At 36.6% G+C, this 18,851-nt stretch overlaps 1 protein-coding gene across 3 annotated transcripts in view; it reads left to right on the forward strand.

The window, feature by feature from the left end:
* The window catches only part of ANKRD31 (ankyrin repeat domain 31), a 57,334-nt gene that overhangs the window by 21,935 nt on the left and 16,548 nt on the right, over positions 1-18,851 (forward strand). For all 3 annotated transcript variants that reach the window (XR_002433281.1, XR_002433280.1, XM_021380139.1), the window contains exons 8-17: positions 249-391; positions 2,721-2,865; positions 5,310-5,371; positions 6,707-7,166; positions 7,802-8,044; positions 13,078-13,212; positions 14,391-14,533; positions 16,839-16,998; positions 17,411-17,517; positions 18,270-18,351. Coding sequence is in view for 1 of the 3 variants with exons in the window: in XM_021380139.1 (XP_021235814.1) it covers positions 249-391; positions 2,721-2,865; positions 5,310-5,371; positions 6,707-7,166; positions 7,802-8,044; positions 13,078-13,212; positions 14,391-14,533; positions 16,839-16,998; positions 17,411-17,517; positions 18,270-18,351 (1,680 nt within the window). In the remaining 2 variants the exon portion in view is untranslated. The remainder of the gene's footprint in view (positions 1-248; positions 392-2,720; positions 2,866-5,309; positions 5,372-6,706; positions 7,167-7,801; positions 8,045-13,077; positions 13,213-14,390; positions 14,534-16,838; positions 16,999-17,410; positions 17,518-18,269; positions 18,352-18,851) is intronic.

Raw genomic sequence — 18,851 nt, forward strand, 5'->3', positions numbered from 1 at the left:
TTGTTACTGGTGCACCTGTTTCTTCAGTAAGTGCATATTTTGACAAAAAACTGAGATCACCCAACATCTGAGATTTTTAGCAAGCATTTCTTTATATAATTCACTGTAAACACTTCAGTTCTTATCTTTTCATTATCTCCCTCTGAAATATTTATCAAATAGACAATCTAAAACTGACTTATTTTTTTATATAATATTTCACCCAAATGTCAATATTTTCAATTTTCAAGTTTTCTTTTTTTTTTTAGGCTGGACTGCACTACATGAAGCAAGTTTAGAAGGCCATTACAAGATAGCAAATGAGCTTTTGAAAGCAGGAGCTGATGTTAATGCGAGAGGAAGTGAACAAATAACACCACTGCACGATGCAGTTAAAGAAGGCCATTATAAGGTATACTCCAATTTGGACATAAATTATGATTTAAGATTATAAATTATTGTTGTTAGTCCAGAAAGCCACATAGTCTTGTTACATGTGGGCTTGTCCTTTCAGATTATGGGTTATTTCAGGAGTGAATAAGTCTTTTCTGCTTAACTTCTGTTCCAACCATTACCATGCTTTATAAATTTTCTTCTGTTTGTAACTGTGGCTGAAGTACTGATGAATAGGTTCCTACTGTTTCGTTTTCTTCGTTTCGCTTATTTTATAATCACTGCAGAAACATTTTATGATCTAAGCAGTCTTCTGGAGTTTTAATGATTTTTGTTTTCATGCATGTTTTTTAGTAAACATGGATATGTGGTGTGCAGCTACAGGCATGCATAGATATTTTTTGTGTAAAAAATAATTGTTTGGAGAGTTATGGATATATGGCTTTGTATTTTGTGTAGTCGTAAGCAGAAAGTCAAATGAATAATCAGTATAAATTAATTATAACTGATGTTGCCAAACGCTGTGGTTTCGTAGCCTGTGTCTGAATTCTGGATCTTCTTTCAGTCTGGTAGTTTTTGCTTCCCACCTGCCTATGTATGGTCATAGGGTGGTCCAGACTTCTGTCATAGTTCTGCATGTCACTTTTACTTGCTGGCTGTTTCTTTCTCTAGAAATGCACATTTGCTGCCTATATTCATTCATTTCCAGTAGTTTTTTGTTGTTGCTGTTGTTTTTTTCCTCTAAGGAACTTCTGTGGAATGTATTAAGTTTTGCCCACAAACATTTGCTCTCTTTCAGTTTTACAACTAAGATAGTACTTAATTGTTTATCTCTGAGTCTCCCTAGAGCAAAGAGGCAGGGTTAATAATTTTCCCTGAGACTTGAGAGCCCCAAGCTTGGTTTGCAGCTTGTGGATTGCAGGCTCTTTGGGGTCTTATGAAATATTTCTGAGATCTGTGAAAGTATCGAAGCTACCATGTTCATGGTTAGATGTGAAGGACTCTGCATCTCCATAAGTAATATTTAAAGAGTCAGCAACTTGAACAATATCACTAGGTCACTTGGGGGCACATCAGCACCATTCTACTCACAGCTGTGTTAATTGTTATGCGGTATGGTACATTCGTGTGAAATGGTGCTTGCTCACTGGGGCTCTGTTTGCTCAAAAGCATTACAGTTGTATCACTGCAGTGATCTAGCACACTTGATTTTTGGTGTAGCTGTTTCTTTCAAAGTTACTTTCTCTAGATTGTTATTACTGTAGATTGGAAATGTGGCTTTTGACTGCTTTATCCCTTTTGCCACTCACAATATGGGAAAATTAATTTCTTATTTCACACACAAAAAAATGGTAAGCATATAGAAAGCTATGAGACTTTCTAGTTAAGTGAAGAGCATAAAAATGAGATGTGCAGCTAAAGACCTCATTAAGGAAGAGTTCTTAATATTCTTTGTTTGAAAGAGTCCATAGATTTGGGACAACTCTTGAAAATGAAGAGGGCTTTTGCAGTGAATTGAAGGCTATTTTATTTGCTATATTGTTAGGAGAATGTATGAATTGAGAAAACTTTGCTAGCAGTTCTGTCGGTAACAATCTGGTTAGAAGTAATGAAGGACTTTAAATGTATTGGTGTGGGATGACAGATCATAATGGATGCTGAAGAGAGAAAGGCACAGGTACAAGTATAGCCATGCTAGTGTTGGAATAAGGCTGCAGGATTAGTGATACAAAAGATCATCAGATTGTAAAATTTCAATGTCTTTAAAAAGTATTCTGCAAAACTAGATGGAACATTTTGCTCAAATGCTCTTTTTTTTTAATAACAACAGAATGAGACTTTAAGGTTTGTAAAGAAGCTGAAATGTTGATAAGGCCATTTGGGTGGGTTTTCTTTGACTGAATGTACACTGTACATCTGAAATAGCTGTCAATTTACTTTGCAGACACAAGAGTCACAATAAAGTACACACCTACAGTGCAAATTATATTCTCTTAAACTAGATGATTTAAATAGGTGAGCTGATTCATATCCTAAAATTTCTTGTTATTTTCCACCCATTACGAGCTTAGGGAGTGATGAATCCTATCTTGTTTTGGGACACCTCTGCTTAATGGCATCAGGTTAATAACGTGAAACAATTCATAAAAATAGTAAGGCTTTAGGATAATGATGCATTGAGGAATGCTTGGGATGTATTAGCTCATATAGGAAGTAATTATTTATTGTAGGCTTTAGATTTATTTTTTTTGTTGCTCAAATTCTCAAGTATAGGAGAAACCTGTATAAGGAAGGATTGTGGGAAATGCTGACAAAAGGGAAACCATCTGAAAAACTTGTTTTTCTAGGTAGCAGCATTATTACTCCATTACGGAGCTGATCCCTTATTAAAAAATGAGATGGGAAGGAGTGCATTAGATGAAACTTCCGACCCATGTATGAAGAGGCTGTTTAAACGCCATCTAGCAAGATCTGGAAGAGATTCAGTATCAGGTAGGAGAGAATCATTATTACATGGAGGAGTTCCAAATATCTGTTGCACAGTATTTCCTTAAATACAAGTAGTAATTCCTTGGGCTTTGCTCTGATGGGCTTTGCTTCCATGGGCTCAGATATTCTAGTGAGCACTTCTTACCCAGCACGATTGCCATATGTTTGCAAAGTATTAAAAGACAGCAGTGTTCTTTTTCTTGGGCTAGAGGTATTTTTATATTTAAAATAAAGATGAGCACAAGAGGTGTTGTCTATCTTAATGTAAGATGGAGCATGGACTTTCTGAGATATGACTGTGATATGGCTTAGAGCTAGGAATGAGTTTTGTTTCTAACCTTGCACGGATGCTGAATTTAAAAGGATCCATAAGATTTAAAATGGAAGATCTATGATTAGATGTAAGTCATTAGGGTTGTCAAGTCTTAATTGCTTACCCTTGACTATTCATGTTAGGGCAGAGGCTAGGGTAAATTTACAATTTCAGGACAGTACTACTGTAGTTGAACTAAGGTGAAGGTTAAGTCTACGAGATGTTGGTAGGAGAATGTTAAGGTGAGGGTTAGTTCTTGTATGGTCTTAGGAGTTGGGAGGAATGTTCAGACAGGATTGTTTGGTTGGGGGGAGGTATAAAGAAATGCCGCAAGGTAAGCCTCAATTATAGTTAGAATTAGGATTGTTGGACGCTTACGAGCCAGTTTGGGCTGTGGCATGTCTGAAAGTAGTATCATAGAATGGCTCAGATTGGAGAAGACCTTACAGATTTTTTTATTTCCAACACGCTTGCCATGGGCAAGGTTGTCACCCGCTAAATCAGGCTGCCCAGGATTCCATCCAACCTGGCCTTGATTTCCTCCAGGGATGGGACATCCACAACTTCTTTGGGGCAACTCATTTCAGTTCCACCCTCCTGTGTAAAAAATTTCTTCCTAGCTTCTAACCTAAAATGTCTCCTCTTTTAGTGTAAAGCCATTTCCCCCGTCCTATCATTATCAGATCATGTAAAAAGTTGGTCTCCCTCCAGCTTGTAAGCTCCCTTCATGTACTGGAAAGCTGCAGTGAGGTCTTCCTGGATCCTTCTCTTCTCCAAGATAAACAAGCCCAGCTTGCTCAACCTTTCTTCACAGGAGAGGTGTTCCAGCCCTCTGATAATCTCTGTGGCCCTCCTCTGGACCCACTGCAACTGCTCTGCATCCTTCCTGTACTGGGAGCCCCAAGCTTGGACACAGTATTCCAAATGGGGCTTTACAAGACCAAATTAGCTTAGAGAATAAGCTTATAGTCAGGGCTGTAAGGAGTACACAGAAGCTACTGGCTTCAAATATAAAGTAAATAAAGATAAAAGCTGCTGGCAGGGATTTCTGTGCTTGGAAGGTCCCATGGTTAGAGTTTCAGGTTGCAGACACCAAAGGTCTTCTGGATATTCTGGGCCTTATTAAGATTGGTGGGACTGAGCTACATTTAAAATTAGGATTTGGGTTAGGACTTGTCCTAATCAGTGTTCAATAGCTACCCAGTTTTGCTTGATTTGGGACCAAGACTGGAAGGGCTAGAAGTGGATCACTGGAGGTGATCCTAAGGATAGGGTTAACATCTGGTAGGTGAGATTCCCAGAAGTGCTGGAGAAAGAGTTGACATGCTGTGAAATACTCGTTCAATTTATGCTGGTTCCAGCATGGGTTGTTGAGCAAATCTTAGGGCTGGGTGTAGTGTACATATTGCAGTAAAAATAACAAAGCGTAATGAACTAGGTTTTTGTTCAGTGTAGTATGACCAGCATAGTTTTAAGAATGCATTGCATAGATTAATAAAGTACATTAATACTAGAATCAGAACTTGGTAGCTGCTATACTACTTATATATCAAGTTATCAGCACAGAGAGCAGCTGAAAAGCAAAAACATGCCAGCAAGGTACTGAATTGGTACTGGGAAATATCCCTCTTTATTTTTCCACCAAAGTCTTGACTGTAGATATTCCATCCCTTTCTCTGCCCAGGTTATACATATATATATACGTACACACACGCACACTCACATACAAAGGCATAATTATCCCACTGTTACTGGCTTCAGAAGTCTCTTGAGGACCAGAGAGGTATACCATAAGTTAGGGAAATGCAGCAGTTCCTCTAAGTATCAAAAGTAATTGCTCAAGTCATTTATCTTCAGAAAAATTTGTAAACATAATACCGTACTTTACCCCACCCTCTGATGGTTTGTACAAAATCCCTTCTACAATGAAGAGCAGACCCCAAGATATATACATATCGTGATATATATGTTTGAGATCCTAATAGAATGCTTGTAGCTAGATAATTTTTCTGATAGCTAAATGTGGTGGGTACTGTTACACGCAAGGTTACAGACACAAGATGCTACGTATACCAAGCAAAGAATTGTAGTCCCTTTTCATTAACGGTTTCTTTCTGTCTTAATTTCATTTCAGGTGGAGGTGATGCAGAGAATACATTAAGTGCTCAAAGTAGAGAGGATACAAACCTGCACCAGGTACACCTTTACAAAGAATCCCCTCGTTAATTTGATACTGAACTGTTACGGACTTCTAGCAGTCTTCAGTAAACTAGAGCAGACAACTCCTTATGAAATGTATTTCAAAACCAGCTCATAATGTACAAGATGTTATGTATCCAGCAGAGACTGAAGCAGGATGATATTCAACATTATGGCAAACAGTTTGGCAAATAGTTGCTGATCCCTGATGGTAATTATGGTAATCTGGAGCTTCGTGAAGATGCATTACAGAGGTAGTCAGCTTTCTTTCATGCACAGTGGTTTTTTACTGAGTTTTTACAAGTGCTGCAGAGGTAGTTTACAACAAGTGTGGTACATTAGTGCCTCTCTGAGCTTGCAGAAACCAGGCTAAAACAGCTAAAAGTTACCTGTTGCACAGCACTTGTTGTCTTGCTGATAGTACTTGGATAGCTGCTTCTTGCATCTGTGCAATAAGATGTTTATATTGGGTTTCGGTAGGAAAAGGTGAGGGAACCTCTGCCTTGGACAGGCTTGCGGATAGAACAGTTCAACATTATAATACTAAAGCACCAAAGGAAATTGTTGCTAAACATGAGCAAAGCAAAAGAATGAATTAGGTAAAATGTACCAAAAGAACAGTTCTTCAGGGTTTTGAAGGCATAAAAATGAATGGGGGAAAAAAAACCAAAAACACAAAAAAAAAGCATTCAAAAAAGATAAATACCTGATATGGATATTGCAAAGGCTACAGTCAAGAGTAAAACTACTCAGAAGTAATTTCAATCATAAATAATAAACATGAGAAATATTTTTCTTCTTTTTGTCCATCTACATACCAAGGAATAAATACAGGGAAAACTTAAGTCCTTGGTGTGGGTCCTAACAATGGATATCACTGTTGTTTCTAATTGTAATTGTTGCATTCCAGTTGATGTTGTATGAAAACTGAGCTTAGTAAATCAGACAGAACTGCAACAGAAAAACTACAAAAAGAAAGAACAGAAATGACGGAAGCTCAGCAAATTCTTTTGTAATAGAGGAGATGATCACTAGTCTATGTTGTTCTGCATCACTGATTTCTGGGTAGAAAGTCTCTGTACAGCTTTCTGAGACTACTGATTTAACAGAATATGATTCTCATTTGGCACTTGCTTTGACTTCCTCTCAATCAAGTTGATCAATAACAGTAATAATATGATAGACAGAAATCTAAATACTGCTATGAGAATGCCTTCAGAACAAATAATTCCTTTGCAAAACTTGCCAAATCAAGTTAAATCTATCGTCGACAGAAACAAAATTAATAGAGCAACTCTGATTTTAAAACTTTCTTTGGCTTTGTTTGAACAGGTTTCCTTACAAACAGATGAGTCAGAACTAGTGTGTGCAAATCTTACTGATTCAGGCAGGGCAGACATATTGCAACAGACTATTGAAAATGAGATGCAAAACACTTATACTAATATATTGGAAGATGGAACCAGCTGCACAGAAGGCACTCTTAAAATAAATACAGAGACACTCCTAGTGCATGAGCTTTTAGCAACTACTAGTGAAGCGAGTTCTTCTGGACGTCCTTCTAATTCCACTGATGATGTACTGAACACCAATGAGCAAAAGGTTCCGCATCTAGAGACAGGAGGGGGAATTCTGCTTAATGCAGAAAAAAGCACTGAAAGATGTCACATGAAGGAAACTAAAGATGTTCATAGTTTGGAGAACTTGTTTAGAGATTTACAACTCCGTGACAAGAAAATACATCAAGTTAAACGGAAGAGACAGGATCTTAGAGACACCAACTCAAAGTCAGGTTTGTATTTCAGTATTTATACAGAGAAGAATTCTCCTTATTCATTTCAGAATATGCAAAATGCACAGAAAGAAACCACTCAGAAAACAGGTGCTATTTTTTATTTCAGAATAGTCATTTTATCAATTGGTTCTAAGCATTCTGTGTACTTCATTTAAAGCAAAAAACAACACCATAACTATGGATCTCCAGAGCATGTTTATTGCCATCAATGGCAAAAACATGGAGTATGTTCTGATACAGTCCACTAGGCCAGATTAATTATTTCATCACTTCTGCTTTGTATTTTAGGGGCTATTTTAGACCAAAATCCCCACTGTATTTATCAAAATGCGACCACAATGTTTGTTAATTAGAATAAAATTAATAAGCACCTTTTTTTTTTTTAGCAATGTGAATCTGTAAAGGCCTTATTTTCACAAAGGAACCTTTGAACTGTTTTGGATCTAATCTCATTATGTTAGCATACAGTGAAGAGAGCATACAGTATAATATTAGAGTATCTATAGCTTGTTACTCAGTAAAGAGTTAAGTGATGTTAAAATCAAAATTAACACCTAGTCCAGGACAAAATACCTCTTCAGTAATCCATTCAATTTTTGGAAATACTTGAAGTTCTTTTTTTGAACTGTCAGATAAAGGAAGATTTGCTGGAATGGATGGAACAGAAGGTACAGAAAAGAATAAAGAAAGAAGTGCAAAGAGCAATATGCTCTTGCAATTCACTGAAGTAGAAGTCCAAACCAAAAGAATAAGGTTAGACCCACAGGAGACAAGACAAAAGACAGACTTGTGTTCTAGTATAAGGAAAAACAAGCTTTCATCTACTTGTTCAAAATTCAATCAAGCGTCAGCACAGCAAACCTCTAAGAAATCAGGTAAAAAGTTAATAATATTTTGTAAAAACAGTGTTGTTTTTATTTCCCAGACATATGGGAAGAAAACCAGAAGGGAAGGCATGTTAAAATATGAATAGCATACTCAACAAATAATCTAGTGATTTCCAAATACTTGAAATATTGCCAGAACTTGCTCATTTTAACAGAAAAGATAGTCTTACTCTGTGTTGTCTGTTTCATTCGTCAGTCTTTTTTCAGTGTGTTAACTGAGGGTATGCAGAGTCATAACTAATATTTTTAGAAAGACTAAATGGATCCCTAATTAACTAAGTCACATAACTGAGAGCTTAAGATAACACTAAGTTGGTCTTCCATGAAGTACTTCACGCATCACAGATCAAATAAAAATTGGCTTTCTGTAAATCTGACACACCTATATACATCTCTATTTATTATTTCTGATTCTGTCTTTTCTGGCAAGAGCTCCCTTCTTTTGATGACTTTGGTCTGGATGCTGATTATTCTTAGTATGTTGAATTAAGGAATCAGTAGCCAATCTCTGCAGTGTTTTTTAGCACTCTTCACACCATGACAAAAATTAACCAGTAAACCATGCGAAGTTCTTGCTGATCTTCTCTCTTTGATAGGCACAGGCTTATTGTTTTCTTCTGTCTTGAGTTGTGCAGAATACTGTTTCCCCTTCCTATCTCAGATGGTTACTAATTTTTAATCCTTCTCAAGTTTCTGTTGTCTTGAGTTTCGGGAACAAGCTCCTGTATTCCTTTGGAAGTGAATGAGTGGATGGAAGCAGTAGGTGCTTCCTGTGGCTTGCTGTTCTCCAGTATTTGGCGGTGTCAGTACATAGCTTTACTATCTCTAGATTGCTTCCTTCTCTTGTATGAATCCCTTTTTATATCATTCTTGAAACATTGCATGTTTGATGCATGTCACTGTCTGCTTTTAATTACTGCAAGAATAAACAGTGAATGTAGAAATCATTCATTTCCCTATAAATGTCCTTTTCTGCATCTCTTATGCTTCTGGTCAATACTTATCACAGAATCACAGAATCACAGAATTGTAGGGGCTGGAAGGGACCTCCAGAGATCACTGAGTCCAACCTCCCTGCAGAGCAGGCTCCCTGCAGCAGGTTGCACAGGTTGGCATCCAGGTGGGTCTTGAATGTCTCCATAGAAGGAGACTCCACAACCTCCCTGGGCAGCCTGTTCCAGTGCTCCGTCACCCTCACTGTGAAGAAGTTCTTACACACATTTGTGTGGAACTTCCCATGCTTCAGTTTGTGGCCATTTCCCCTTGTCCTATCACCACACACTGCTGGAAAGAGTCTGGCCTCCTCCCTTTGCCTCCCACACCTTAGATATTTACAAACATTAATCAGATCCCATCTCATCTGAGTCGTCTTTTCTCAAGGCAGAACTGACCCAGGTCACTCAGCCTTTCCTCACAGGGGAGGTGCTCCAGGCCCTTTACCATCTTCGTGGCCCTCCGATGGAGACCCTCCAGGTGATCCCTGTCTTTTTTTGTACTGGGGAGCCCAGAACAGGACACAATACTCCAGGTGAGGCCTGACCAGCGCAGTGTAGAGGGGGAGAATCACCTCCCTCAACCTGCTGGCCACGCTCCTTTTAATGCACCCCAGGATCCCATTGGCCTTCTTGGCCACCAGGGCACACTGCTGGCTCATGGCCAACCTGTCATCCACCAGGACCCAAAGGTCCTTTTCCATTGTGCTCCTCTCCAGCAGGTCACGTCCCAACCTGTACAGATTCTTGTGGTTATTCCTTCCCAGGTACAAGACTCTGCATTTGCTTTTGTTAAACCTCATCTGGTTTATTGCTGCCCAGCTCTCCAGCCTGCCCAGGTCTCGCTGAATGGCAGCACAGCCTTCTGGCATGTCAGCCACTTCTCCCAGCTTTGTATCATCAGTGTACTTACTGAGGGTGGACACTATCCCCTCATCGAGGTTGTTGATGAAGATGTTGAACAAGACCAGACGCAGCACCAACCCCTGTGGAACACCGCTTAATAAAGTGAAATATAGTAAAATCTATGTGCATTACTGCATTTGGGATGTTTTTTTGTTTTCATTTTTTACTTTCTAGGCAAGGGTCTTACATTCTGATCTCCTCTGGAACATTATTTCACGGATAACTTTCTTTCCCAAAGGGAGATTCTACAGGCAGTATTTTTTTCAGCTAAAATTTAATTATTTCCTTCATTGTAGAAGAATGTTAGTGTTTGAGAGGTCATGGGAGAAAGTGTAGCCTTTTTTACATCTGAAGGCACTGATAGTAACTTTGGAGACTGGCATTCCAATTGCAGCAGAAAAAAAATATGGAAGATGGAATAATGTTTTATAGCTTGCTAAGTTTTCAGGTATTTTTACCTTTAACTGGCTTTTGTGTCCTGATTGTTCAGTGTCCCAGTGACTTTTCTTACATTATCCCATTCCTGAATGAAAATCTCCTGTTCCTAGATGATCACATGCACAGTGCTACTTCAGTCTAATCAGTTACCTTTTAGGCTTTTGGCATTCCTATTCTGCTTACACAAAATGAGGGCACAATCAGCTTGTTTTTCTTATAGTTTGGTCTGTGGAAAGAATTAGTAATACACCAGTAGTGAAATATTCAAATGCCTATTTAAAGAAGTTGTTGAAATATTACAGTCTAGTCAAACCTATCTGTGGGCTACTCTATCCTCTCCACCTTTTCTTTTCTTGTGCAGTCTCTGGATTACGTATTTGCCAAGGTCGTAATCTTTCCTGCTTATGAGTCGCCTGGCAATGTACTTCATGGAGAACTTTGATTCACATACCAGTGTCCCATTATGCTATTTCAAACGTTTCCTAGTGTTGTGCAGGGCAACTTAACTGAAAAACTTTGCAAATATTTCTATTCACTTGCACTATATTACTAAGGGTTGCTAGCTTAATGGGCTGTTGTGCACCTTTTTTCTCTTCTTTATCTCCAAAAAGAATCCTTAGGGCACTGTCTCATGAATAAAGGGGTTGTGGGGGAAGCAAGAACCAGAAAGTTAATGATCACTTTGGAAGTTCATACCCAGAAGCTTTTAGATAAAATATAATATGTTATCTTATAGAAGAGTAGGTCTCGGGCTGCTGGAGAACTATGTCAATAATGTGCCCCTTCTGCATGCTTTAGAATCAGAGTTTTCATTTGAAAAAGAAAGTTTTTAGCTCCTTTGGTTGCCAACACAGTGCGGGCCAAGTACACTCGTTGCAAAGTTGGCTGTGCAAATGCTTTCTGACAGATTATAATAGCTGATGTGGAGCTCTGTGCTGTCATGGTCTGACTACAGCAGGACCTGTACAAGCTGATTTAAAGTTAGTACAGATGCATCCTCACTATTTGTCTGTCTTTTATGCAGTTGCAGTATGTCTTTCCTGCACTTTCAAAGAGTCCTGGAAGATAGGCTCAGTAGTTTACCTCAAAGAAAACCTTGGAAAAATAAATTTTCCAGAAGACAAGAAGAACCTAAAACAAGGCAGCTGTCAAATCATGGAAGATATTTGATAGCAGCGGATACTGATAACTAGAAATATTTGAGAAGACAGCTTGTCTGATGAGAAGAGGAAACATTTGGGATGCAGGAACTAATTGTTCATACGAATAATTAAAAAAACATGGCTAAGAGCTGCAAAATACTTTATACTTTCATTTTTTGGATAAATTCCATATTTTTAAGAAATCAGGAGAAGAAATGAATGATTTTTTTTTTTTTTTTTAAAGATAATGGCACAATATTAAAGCAGTGAGGACAAGAGTAAAAAAAAATAAAGTTAAAATGCATGGTAGAGCTTTTGAAGTTTTATACACACTGTGGCACAGACATACATGTCTGGTAGCAAATCGCAGGAGAAGGTCATCCTTACTTTTTATGCAAAATTAATACTTTTAAAATCTGTTCTTTTTTCTTTGTATTTCTTCCAGTTGTGTGTCTGTTACTTGAAACCTGGGAATTAGGATCTATTTCATGATCATATGATACTATTTAAAGTGGATATTGTTTGTTTTGTGAACCAATAAGAGAAGGATTAAACAAAATTTATGTACAGTCATGACTCAAGTGTTTCATAAGTTTAATTAAAAGGTAGTTCAGCTATGCTACCTGACATTAGTCAAAGATTTGTAATCAGTCTACAGGACTTTGTCACACCAAAGCTGTAAAAATACCTGCCACAGAAATGTATGGTCTCTCTGATACAGAATCCAGATTGGAAAAGCAATAATGGCCGACTTTGCTTTTAAATGCTTTCGTGAATTCCTTTTTCTGTATATTTTATATATTTGGCAGGCATGCCTGGTGAATTATAAGAAATTTGTGGAGAAATGGAACATACTTCCTACCTCTGTATAGTACAAAACTCTTCAACCTTGTTACCTTTCCTATTCATCTGTAATCATCAAATCATGGAATGGCTTGGGTTGCAAGGGACCATAAAGAGCATCAGGTTCTAACCCTCCTGCCATGGGCAACGTTAACAGCCACTAGCTCAGGCTGCCCAAGGGCCCATCCAGCCTGGCCTTGAACATCTCCAAGGGCAGACTGGCATCCATAGCTTCTCTCAGCAACCTGTTCCTGAGCCTCACCACCCTCAGAGTAAAGAACTTCTGCCTAACATTTGACCTAAATCTCCCCTCTTCAAGTTTAAAACCATTCCCCCTTGTCCTATCAATGATCCATTGTACTCTTCTTAAGCCATCTAGATCTGAACTATAAATGTTTTGGCACAGAGTTTGTTATCCACGCTGTTCTGCAGTTCTTTTCTAAACTTTTGATGTAGTCAATATTACTGAATAATTAAGGCCACAGTATTGCACAAGTTTACACTAATTCAAATTAGTTATGAAGTTTAATTCCTTGTTTATAACGAAGCATTTTTTGTTGTTGCTAATGAGCATCCAGTATGTGTTTCAGAATATTTCTTATCTACCAGAAAGGAGGATATAATTTTACATGTACATAATGTAAAATAATGTATGTAATGTAAAATAAAGGAGGACATAATGTTACTTGTAATACAACAGCTGAGACAAAGACGAGAAAGAAGAAAAATGCAAAAGGAGAAACTGAGCTGCATATTGCTGCTAGGAGGGGAAAATTGTCTTTGGTGAAAACTCTGATATCATCTGGAATTCCTGTAAATGAACAGGACAATGCAGGTTTGAAGATTGCTTTCTTATAAATTTGTTTTAGATGTAATTTAATACCATTTACAGTCTATACAGTCTTATATAGTTTGTATAATTTTAATATAATTATGGAATCTTGATTTATTTTTGTGACTCTTGAAACTGTTCAACCATAATGCTATAGAAAATAGCTTCTCTTTGTCATTGTTACTTTGTTAAATAAGTACAGTTGATTTGTTTTTTTTTTTATTTCTTATATTTTGTTCAAATATTTCTAAAACACTACTTTAAATAACACATAGGAATTACTGGAAATACACTATGGTGCTCAGTACAGCAAGAATGCTTTTATAACTGCATATGAGTGCTTATAAAGGCATACATGCACACACACATTCCTTATGTACAGCATTTATGTGAAACCCTTCTAGTGATGGGGTGTGTGATAAACAGTAGAACTTTATCTATTTTAACTGTAGAGTCATACAATTTTTTGTCTTTATGACTGCTTGAAATTAAGTTTTTCTCTCCTGATGTGTAATTATTGCTAAGAAAAAAGTGTTCATACATATATCAAATTAGGATTTCATGCCAAACTTCTTAGTTTGGAGAAGAGAAGGAAGTCATTTAATTGGTACAAGCAGCTTGTGAACCTCTGGATTTGTGTCTCAGCATTTAATCAGGCATTTTCCTCTCTTGAAGAGCACATTACCAGAGAGTGTATAGAAGTTGCTATCTGTGAGGCCTACAGCCATTATTAAATTTTGTTGAAATTTATCAGTGGCCATGAAAGATCTGAGGGAGCTGATGCATATGCATGTGAATATTTATGTTTGCATGAAACACAGTCACATGTATCTTATTTCCTTGGGAAACAGGTCTAAAAATAAATTATTTAAATTCTTTCTACTCTTTTTTTAATTGCTTGTTTGTTTATTTCCCGCATTATTTTTAGTAGTGTAATAGGAAAGTAGGAAATATCTTTCTGGCTGATATTGGATACATTTTTCTCTAAAGTAAGCTGAATGACACAGGAAATATTTTACCTCAGTAATTCAAGATGATTCTGTTTAAGATTAGAATTAAACACTAAAAGTCCAATGTTTATTTTGCAGCAAACACACTGAAATGTATAGTTGCTAATTAGTGCTTTCTGTGGATGTTTCGAAACTGGATGCATATTGTACATGTCATCCTGCTTTGTCTAGGTTGGACAGCAATTCATGAAGCTTCTGCTGGTGGATTTACTGAAGTTATCTCGGAATTACTGAAAGCTGGTGCTGATGTTAACATCAGAGGTCTGGATGGTATTTTGCCAATACACGATGCTGTTTATATCAATTCTTTGGAGGTATGTTATGTTACCTGAGTCTGATTTCCGGTATGGGGTCAGCAAGGTAAAACAGTGATTTAAATATGAAAAGACTAAAGTTCCTAGTACAATTTTAGTATATATTTGCATTTAGGAAGTAAATCAGCATTCACTGAGTCAGTGAAAATTAGAAGAATTATTTTTCAGTAGTGACAGTTGAGACTGTACAGTTAATTGACATTTTTAGTTCAGAAGCAGCCAGTGTTTCTCTCTCACTTGTTGGGCTTTTTAAAAATAATAGTGAAACACTGAGCATTCTAAATTTGAGGTCTGAAGAGGTGTTTTGAGTAAATTAATATTCCTATTAAAGTACATTAAAGCGAACAAGTTTGCTTTAATTTAAAACATGATTTTTAAAAGAAAATGATAATATTAAAGACAAGGAATAGATTTTTTTCAAAATTTTCAAAATGTTTCCCTGATGTGGCAAAAAAATTAGCAATTAATTCTGATACACACTAGTTGTTTGTTTGTTTGTAAATAGACTAATAATCTGAAAAATTTTGTTAAGCTTTCATGAATACATCTCCCATTGAAGCTGATCAGAGCTGAACAGATGTATCAGAAGATAAAATACTATCTAAGAAAACAGAAGTTTTATGGGCAAATAAAAGAGGAAAGTCTTTTCCAGTTGATGAAAAAATGGTTGATTACTAAACAAAAGACTGTTCTTTTTTGTTGTGTTTTTTTTTTTCATTTACAATGTCTAAAATGAGTTAAAGAAGTATCACAATAACCAATGAAAATATCAGGTTTAACGTTTAAAAATATCTTGTCATATTTTTTCCCTTTCGTAAATTTTTTCTGAACCATAAATATTTTCTTCATTCCCATTTAAAAATATTTCCATTTACTGATAAAGAAATCCAACTTGACTTAAACTTTATTTTAAGAATGTAGGAGAGAAGGTGAGCTCTTTTCAGATGACAAAGGAAATGATACATTTCTAAGACCACTTAACATTGCATGTCTCTAACAACAGTCACCAGCGAGTCTTCAGCATGGAGCTCTTCAGTGATTATGCATAAAACTAGTTTAGGGAGCTGAACAAATTTAGAAGTAATCCTCTAAAAACAAAACTTTCTCTAGAACAGCCTGCTGACCCAGTTTAAGAACTGTGCCAGTGTAAGGGAAGGAGTAGACCAGGGTGCTCATCATGGGTAGTAGAAACTTAATGCAACTCCAGCATGGACTGGGATAGGTAGCTGTGGAAATGGGACCATTTGCGTTCCCCCACACTGAAAAGTCCTAAATGACTGGGAATTCCTCTCACCATAGACTTGGGGTTTGTAACGTGCATGGTAAAAAAGTTTAGTCAAGGAAGATTCTTCGAATCCATGCAGAATTGGTGAAATAAACACACTCCTCAAGGTTAGCCAAATGTCTGCCTTTTATTTGTATGAACAAATAAGTAAAATGTTTTGGCACAGCAAGTCCCAATGAACTGAGCATAAGCAGATGAAGCCAGGTTGACTCCAACTTAACACCTCTTTCCTGTCAGAAGAGCTGATTTTTCACCCCATTTATCCTTTCTGTGGGGCAAGATAAAATGAAAGAGGTGATTTCACAGGGTTAGTACCTTACTGTCAAAAAGACTCTTGAAAACATGTAAACTATTTTTCAGTATTTGTAGGGGAAGCCAATAGAGAAGGTTCCGTCACTACTCTAGAAACAGCACAACAGATTTTGAATTTCTATATTCTTTCTCGTATTTAACAGTAAGAAAATTAGAAATGCTAAATATGAAAAATCATACACGTAGAAATTCTTTATCATCCAAGCTCTACCTCCCTGATGCTTTCTTATGATCTGAATTTTAAAAGATATATGATTCCATTGATGCCACAAATCTCTTTTCCACATTTTAAAATTAAGCATGCATACAAGTGACTTGGATTTTGGAAAGAAAAAAAACACATTAGTGCACATAATTGAAGAATAAAATCACTATTAAGTATCCAGAGGGAACAAACCACTTCTTTTCTGCACTTTGTTCATAATTCACCAGTTTTTTTTAAATTTAGGTCTATGATTGTTTGTAAATTCTGTCTGTAACTCTACCATAGGCAAGGCAGGTTTAACATCAAGTTGTGAATTATATGTGTATTCTAAAGAAAGATTAGAAGAGCCAATCACAGTTATTTGTTTAATTGAGACTGCAAGTGTGACAGGTTTATTTGTACCTTTGTTATTTGTGATTTATGATAAATAGTGTTTATCATTTATAAGTTGTATCATATGTCCATTTAAGAATAACCACAGTACAGTTAACAATATGTAATAGGCAGCCAGGATTCTACTACAGCATGGAGCAAATCCCTGTGAGAGGAATGATTCTGGGAAAAGTGCTTTGGATGATGCTTGTGATGATGAAATGAAAGAACTGCTTATGTCTTACTGTTCTGTTGAAGATGTACTTCCTCTTGAAACTAGTGACGTTACAGGTATGTTGGTTTTTTAAATAAATCATAAGATTACACTGTAATCTCTGAAACTGCATCTTAGAATCCAATATACAAAGCTGCATATTATCTGGCATGGATATTTTTAACTTTATTGTCAACTGATTATTATTTATTTATATATTTTTAGAGAATAGGATACAAAAGTGTTTGTTTCCTGAATATGTGAGAAATAAGGACTTACTTCGCTCCTCAAATTTTTGTTATCATCCATAATTGTAGCTTTTAAGGCTGTTTCCTTATACTGCTTAAATTTGATCTCATTTGCATATGCAAGATGTTTTTATTGTGGTCTGGTCTACCACTGCATTTCTGTAACCTGTATTTGTGTGTCTAACATTTTGGTTCTGTGATTTAATTTAAAATTATATTTTTTTATATTTACTTTTCCTAGTTGTGAAGTGTAGCCATTGTAGGTCAAGAAGACAAAAAAGTGTTTGTCTTCAGTGCTGTGAAAATGGTGATATGTCTTTGGAGCCACAAAGTGAGAAGTACACTGTGGTGAGTGCAGATAATAGAAGAGTTTTGTTGTACTCCTCCCCAGTGTGCTACTGTATAGTATCGTTTACTGACTGAATAACATACAACTGTCATTAAAATAATTAACACTTTAGAATGTATGTAAAGAACAGCATCATGATCAGTAAACTGGATTACAGCATATGAAAAAATTGTGTATTGTCACTTTCCTCTGTTCATGACTCCCATGTATTTATACATCTTGTGCAAATAGTAGGCAACACATAGACATTTTTAATTGCTTATATGAATAGTCAGGAATCCTAGGCTTTTCATCGAGTTTCCAAAATATCCCTTTGAAAGTGTAATGTTTTTTCTTCATAATGGAGACATTTAGAAGTTGTTTAATCTTAGTTTAAAATACCCACAAAGATTTTTGCATAATGTGTATGTTAGAAGAGCTCTTACTGATACTTACAGGCCATGTATAAGTTGTCTAGTTGTTACTGTCATGGTGAGATTCACTGTCTGGTCCTTGTGGCGCACTCAGAGGTGGGACTCAAAAACTAGTTTGAATGCCTGGGCAAACCCAGGTTGTGATATCCCCTTACAGAGCACAGCCTCGACATTATACATATCATACCAGTGCCCCATGGCCTACACACAGTAGCTGCTCCCTCTCTGGAATGATTCGAGTCCACCAATACTTGTTCTGCAGGCCATGCATCATGACCAGTGTGTTATGCAGTGCATTTGACTCTACTTCTCCTGATAATTTCTGTATTTATTAACAGAATTCTGTTGCTGCCATACAAGATATTGAAAAGAAGCAGAAAGAACTGTTGCTACTTGAACTGAGAACTTCTGAAGATGCAGGTAGATGTAAATTCAAGTTGTTTCAGTCATTTTTTTTGTAAATATCTAATATCATCATTTTAGAAATAGTATTGCAAGTAACCTGTTTGAATACCTCCTCTAGAAATTACAATTCGAGAGTAAGATTTTAATAATAGTTCCCAGATAGCTGTACTTCCTAGAATACTTCTGGTTTACATAAGAATGAAAAACTGAAAGCATGCTGCTTGGAGGCACAGAAATATTTTATGTTTCAAATCAACCTAATAGTATAAAAAAAGGATAATCAAATAAAAAACACACACTGTTGGCAGCATTCTTCCGTGATAAGTACATGAGATTCTTCTGGAGCCCCTCCATGATCATGAACAGTTATGTTTGCATGTAAAAGTAACGGTTACATCGTTTTCATTCTATTGCAGCTGCATTTTCAGGAGCCTAAAATAATTTATGTGAGGAAAAAGAAATCTTACAGTAGGTGTTGTTGATGATGGGTGGTTTCAGAAATGCCGATGCCTGGA

This window comes from Numida meleagris, chromosome Z (assembly GCF_002078875.1).
Source record: "Numida meleagris isolate 19003 breed g44 Domestic line chromosome Z, NumMel1.0, whole genome shotgun sequence".
NCBI lineage: Eukaryota > Metazoa > Chordata > Aves > Galliformes > Numididae > Numida > Numida meleagris.